The sequence below is a fragment of the Dipteris shenzhenensis genome, chromosome 26, assembly GCF_047967505.1.
Source record: "Dipteris shenzhenensis isolate YYH24624 ecotype China chromosome 26, Dip_SZ_1.0, whole genome shotgun sequence".
NCBI classification, from domain to species: domain Eukaryota; kingdom Viridiplantae; phylum Streptophyta; class Polypodiopsida; order Gleicheniales; family Dipteridaceae; genus Dipteris; species Dipteris shenzhenensis.
In genome coordinates, this window is record NC_141621.1 from 47639795 (window position 1) to 47646250 (window position 6456).

A 6456-nucleotide genomic window follows, 5' to 3' on the forward strand; every position below is an offset into this window, starting at 1 on the left:
TCAGGTTCTCTTCATGCCTCAGTGGCATGAAAGTGGCTTTCAATTGCTCCACAAACTTAGCCCATTCATGAATAGTCTCTTTTCTTGTTTGTGACAAAGACCACCACATTAGAGCATCCTTTTGTAGATGCAATGTGGCAAGAGCAAGCTTCTCTTGCTCGGTCTTGTCTTGATGGTCAAAGTATAGCTCAAAATGTGGCGAATCCAATTGAGGATTTTGTCAGCCTCCCTTGCCCCATCATATTTGGGAAACTCGATTCTCTCTTGCGGTTGGAATTGCCTCCTGGATATAGGTCCAGAGGGTGGCTTCCTGCTGCTCCTTTCTGCCTCCTCGAATGCTGGCTGCTGGATGCTGAAATGAGGCAAGAGCCTCTGCATTTATAGGCCCCAAGGCATGGCAAAAATACCGACCAGTCTGTCCCAATCTGGCCGACTGGACAGACCAGGTTGGCTGGCCCAACTGACCTGGTTGGCTCAGCCCAACCAGCCCTTTAAGGGCTCCAAAACCGGGGCATTTTGCCCCACACTTCTAGGGCCTTTGGCCCTCCAATCAAGGCAGGGGCCCAGCCTATATAAGGCATGCCTACTGCCCACTGACAGCCCCAATTTGGTGCTCCACCAGGCCTGCTGGTTCTGCCCTCTGCCAGGCTCTTCCCAGCCACGTGTCTTGTGCCGTACTGTCCCGTACATCCTGCTGTCCTGACCCGCCTGTACCATGCCATCATCAGGGTCTGTTGCAGGCCCTTTACCTGCCCACTACCCTCGCCATATGGCTTGCCATGCTGACGCCATCTGCAGGTCGCAATCCTGTGAGGTGCTGCCCATGTGGCAGCCCCCTCTCTTTCTTCTCTCTTGGGCACATCCTGCCCTAGGTCTCCCTCCCCCACGCACTCCTCATTTGGGGGCTTACAGATGGGGAGGTGACCTTTCCAACACCAACCATCAGGCAGCCAATTTGGCCAGATCTGAATCAGATCTTGCCCGGCTGCTAAAAGGCTGGTCCCTTCACTCCTCATGTGCGTTCTACAAGTCAAGCCCTGATGTCCTCTTCATGAGGGCAATGACTGATTTCTAACACTGACCATCACCACGTAGTGCATGGCAAAGGACCACCACTAACTAGCAATGCTCTTTCTCCCCTCAATCGCCATCACTTCTACCCTTCTCTTCCTTTAATGTCACATGCCCCATAGCATCCCACCAAGATCCCGCCCTTGGGGGCACCATTGAAAAGAGAAGAGAAAAAAGCTCATCCTATCATGAAGCTACCCTAGCCATCACAATTTGACCCCTTCACCTCTCTTATTTTTGACCCCCCTCAAACCTTCATCAGCACTTCCCACTATATTTAACAAAAATAAAAATAAGTAGAAATAAAAATGGCAAAGCAATTAACTTTAGGAAAAGCTGCGCTCCTAGTGCCATGGTCACGATGTTGTGACTTCCCAGTGGCTACAGCACCTTGACCAATGAAGAGTCTCTCCTCCATCTCTCCTCTCGCCCTTTAGTCTCATGATACCCCTTCCTGCCTAGTGTGCCCAAGCAAAAAAAAAAGGGATCCAAAACCCCAAATATCCCCTACCATCACTGCAATTCCCCTCCCTCTCCTCACATTGACCCACTCCCTTTCTCTCACCAAACCCCTCCCTGCATGCTCTCTTTGCAGACCCCTCCTTCCACTCTCAACTTCCCCCCCCCCCCCCCCCCCCGCCCTCCCCCAACTCACTCACACACACCTTGCTGTTTACTCTTTTTTGTAGAATTACCTTGTTCTCTTGCAGCTGTTGGAATGGTCACCTCCCCGTCTGTAAGCCCCCATATGAGGAGAGCATGGGGGAGGTAGACCTGGAGAGATTGGGGCTGTTACATGGGCAGCACATGAGCTGCCATGTGGGCAGCTGTCAAAGCAAAGGACAGGCGTACGGCCTGCAACAGGGCCCTGTGAAGGGCATGCTGACATCAGCAGGGTACGGCCCCACTGTACGGGGCTGTATGGAGGCTTATCAGATCTGTACGGCGTTGGAGAAGGGCCTGGCAGAGGCGCAACAGGGCGGGGGTGACCAGCAGCCTGGTCAGCCAGTCATAGGGCTGGTAGGGCTGGTTCCAGCCAGCCTACCATGCCTAGAAAATGGCCGGGCAGAAGGGGGCTGGACCCTGAATATATAGGAGGGCATCTGTCCTTGATAGGAGGGCCAAAGCCCTAGTGTTGTGGGCCAAGGGCCCTTGTAATGAGAGCCCTTTAAGGGCAGGTTTCCAGCAGACTGGTCGGTCTGTTTGGGTCGGCCAGAATGATGCTGCTGGTCGGTTTTTGTGGAGCAGGCCTTGGGCCTATATAAAGAGGCCATTGGGCCTCATTCAATCATCATTTGGAGCAGCCTTCACACAAGCAGCAGGAGTAGTCTTCTACCCATCTTGGAGCCTATACTTTGGAGGACCAAGAGACCTAGAGAAGCTGCAGATGGAGCTTGAAGGGTTGCCCACCTAGGCTGATCTATAGGCAGCAAGGTGGAGAGGATCACTGTAGACAGAGAGTCTACATTTGCTCGAGGTGGAGCACGCGGGCTCAGAGATCTAGAAGTGCTTGACATCTAGTAGGAGAACCTTTTGGTATTGTATCCTGTCCTAGTTTGTGGACGGACGGAAATATAAAGTGTTGCTTCTTTATTTGTCTCTGAGCGTTGTCTATTTACTGGCTTGCACATCTATGCACAGAAGTTAAGAAGTTTGTGATTCCACACCCCACATCACACTGTGTGAGCTCCTGGGCATTACTATCAGTCTTCCGCTGTGCGTACCCTCTGTTGGGTCATTTCTAACAGCAGCATCCCTTCCCCTTCCATGGCGTGCCCCATGTCAGCCTCAACCCTCCCAAGGTCTGTCTAGCAGCCCCGGCCAGCCCCTTGCATGGCAACCCTTTCCCACACCTTACACACTCTCTTTGTAGCCTTCCCCGTCCCATTTGTAGCTTCCCTCCTTTCCCCTTGCATACCCCCTCTCAGCCTCCATCCCCTGCACTCTTTGTGGATGCCCCCCGACCTTCCCCTTATGCTCTCAATTTCATCCCCCCCCCCTCCAATCCCCCATGTTCCGTCTTGCACCCAATACTCATACCACCCCTCAACTCACACTCTTACACCCCAATCTCACCCCGTTTTCTTCCTCTCCCTTACCATGCCATACCATCCAAGAGTTCATGTGTGGCCCAAGATCAAGCCACCAAGTAGGCCCCTTGCCCAAAGAAGAAGCAACACAACACCATTACAAACAGCCTGGGGAGATGGAGAGGCAGAGGTTGTACCAGGAAGGAAGGACAGCAAATATCGAGGGGTTTGTATAAGGGAGAGATGGAGTGGTAGGGATCCAGGATGATTCAAACACCACCCCTCAAAAACCAGGCACTCCCTTCACTCCCGAGCTCTTCTCCACCTATCTCCACCTGCCCTTGAACAACCCACGCTTCCCCACCCTTAAAGCTGGGGCACCAAAGGCAGTGAGTGAATAGAGGTCTTCAGCTCCATTGTTCGATCAGTTATATCTCCCACCAGCTGTACTTGCTTCATGGAGGCTGCTTTTGCATCAACTCAATCGCCCCACCTGGGCTTGACGCTCTCCTCTACCTCACTTCTATGCTTTCGTGAGACTATTTCATCAAGGAATTCGTAACACTCTCCGAATGTCCATGAGTCTTCTACTTGTCATTGTGGGTCACTACTCCCTTATGTTGCCAGCCCAGGATCATGCATACGATTTCTCCATCTTGCCAAGACCTCCCTCCACTATGATGCCTACTAATACCACAAGGCCTTGTCTTTATTCCCCTTTCTCATCTTCACATGCTCTTCCCTCATCATTTCTTGGTTTTAAGAGGCCCCAATATTTTTCAAATACACAAATTGTACATTCTACCTCTCCAACTATAGTACGCCTGCTTGCCTCCTTCTTGCCCTCTTCCTCATGGACCAATGGAGCAGTCCACACATATACAATCCCACGATACAATAGCCACCATTCAGAGGACACAGCCATCACGATCACCATCTACAAATGCCTCCACACCTGTGCCGATCCACCTCTACACTCCAGAAAGCCTCTTCACTCTCTTTTCGACATCGTGTTACCCTAGCCACCAAGGCTCTACAACTATCTATGCCTTTAGCTTCAACACAACATCCATTCCCTCGGCTACCCCTCTTGACTTCATGCACACCCACTCCAAAGAAGCCTCCAGACCCCATATGCAATTAATTCTTACTCAATAGTTTCATCCAAGAGCAAAGGTCCCTCCTGTGCCAAAGATGGTGGGCTGTACTCTTGTGGGAAGGCATGAAAGGAAGAAAACGGGGTCAAAAAATGGCATCAAGTACTCTCTATGTTCTAGGAAGCATGTCCGACAAATACTCTCAGGCAGGAGAGTCTTTGAGTCCATATTAACGGAGAGCCATGGTTTCTGTTTCCATTGTGAGAGAGCATGGCGAGCTAAAAGCGGGCACTTTAGGAGAGCTGCCCTTGTGGATCACCTTGTTACTACTGACATGGACATAGACATAGACATATGTCACACATTTTCCATGATGAATTCTCGGAAACATATATCTCATGAGCTCCCATGAGCGTTGTGCAGTCCTCAAATGGACCCATTTGAGCAGTAGACAACACACTCTTTGTCTGCCAAGAATACTAGAGGAGGCAGACAGAATTGATAGAGGCACATCACACACATGGAGAGACACATGCAAGAGTTGGAGGAGACTGTCTCCGCCATTAGCGCAGAGCAGACCACGATGTACCATAATCGTTAAGAGCTCTCATACCAACATTGAGGCCACAGCGCCTAACACACTCATCACTACCTAAGAGATATTCATCGTTCCATCCCTTTCTCCTCCCCCCAACACTTTATGGGAATTGGGTGGAGCTTGAAGTACACAGATGTGAGCCTATTGAGAATGGGATGTCATCATTGATGGTTTGGACTTTCAAAGACCCTCGTATCAGCAAGGACTGGGCACTTGCTCCTAGTGCAATGGACATGTGCAGCACTGGCATAAGACTCTTCTAGGACAATCAAACTTGAAGTTGTTCGAGGGTTAAGTGAAGTTAGAGGGGAGTTTGAGAAGGGGAAGGGTGGTGAGGCATTAAAGAGAGATTAGTCCAGGGTTTTGGGAGTTGGTGAACCAGCGTGAAAACGGCAGGGGTGACAGATTTAAACAGCCTTGTTTGCTGCAGAACGGAAGGACATTGCAACACTTTTCTCATTTCTCAATGCTTTTGTCAGTCCTAAGTTCCAACGCCCTTTGCGGCCAAGAATGGATAGCTCTTATGCCGAGTGTCTTCTTTATCGAGATAAGCACAATGGAATGGGCTTCGCTAGTTCATGCACGAGTCCAAAACTTACACAATGGTTCTACTATGGAAAGCATCGCCGCTAAAGTTCAAGACGTATAGGACATCCGTACAGACGCGTTTGCACGAGCTTTGATACCAGAGACTCCTCGATTTTTTAGAGCTTGTAACCTTGACGATTCGAGCTCTTCTAACTATGTGGCGCTGAATGAGAAAATGAACAAGGACTCTAGTGGATCTCATTGCAGATACACACCGGAGAGAAAATTGTCTGGCCATTGAAAAAACTTGTTCGGTTGTCGTATTGATGCAGCCCAAACAGATTCGGCTCCCCAACAGGCATTGTGATCTGCATCAGAAACGTATGTCAGTAGAATGAGCATCGGGACCCCGTCCGCCCAATCCGCATATATACACTGATCCATTACTCAAGGAGACAGAACTAGACTCGCCGTCTTGATCTTGGTTATTACAATCCAGAAAGCAGAGCCTTGAGTCCGTCTAGCTCTCGCAAAGCCATGCACGACGTGTGCAACCTAGCCAAGGGTGCGAATTTCAGCTCGTAACCGAGCAATTTGATTGGCAAAGAGAGACGTAAACGATTGGGCAAGATGGAAAGACAGCGTCTGTCGTAGCCTAGTGTTTCACTACGTAGCTCTCATGACTGACAAGTCAAAGGAGCCCCGCCACCTTGGGCTTTGGAATCTTGGACCATTGCATGCGGATTCACAGTCTTTGATTCTTTATCCGCACATTTTTAGGTAGAAATTGGGAATTTTCACAATTTATCATTGGCCTATTTTGTTATCGGTACAGCACGTGGGGTACCATTTAATCAGTATTGAAACTATGGGCTGCATTCGACGGGAGATATTAAGCTAAAGATTTGGGAATCAGCTACCTTCGGCTTTTGTTGGTGATGACGTAATCGTTCGATACCTGCATGTCGGCGTTGTTTCATATCAAAGAGGCCGGTTTTGACACTCGATTACTCAAAATCTTATCCGAGAATGTCCCCTCGATCTTGATTTTGAGTGCATGTTACTTGATAATCTAAAGACTGGTAAAAATCTTAGCAGGTTTTCCCAATTTCATGCGGTGCTAGCATTGATC

General features: G+C 49.7%; 1 protein-coding gene across 4 annotated transcripts in view; it reads right to left on the bottom strand.

Annotated features, from left to right (window-relative positions):
* The window catches only part of LOC147885185 (urea-proton symporter DUR3-like), a 186109-nt gene extending 180146 nt beyond the window's left edge, over positions 1 to 5963 (bottom strand). The window contains exons 1-2 of one of the 4 annotated variants that reach the window (XM_087397420.1): positions 5817 to 5963; positions 5600 to 5692 (exon numbers count right to left, since the gene is read on the bottom strand). In XM_087397420.1, coding sequence (XP_087253546.1) covers positions 5600 to 5692; positions 5817 to 5863 — 140 coding nt within the window. In that variant the 5' untranslated portion in view covers positions 5864 to 5963. Of the gene's footprint in view, positions 1 to 5599; positions 5693 to 5795 lie in introns of all 4 variants that reach the window. The other 3 variants (XM_087397418.1, XM_087397421.1, XM_087397419.1) reach the window with 3 other exon arrangements.
* Positions 5964 to 6456: the final 493 nt, after the last annotated feature.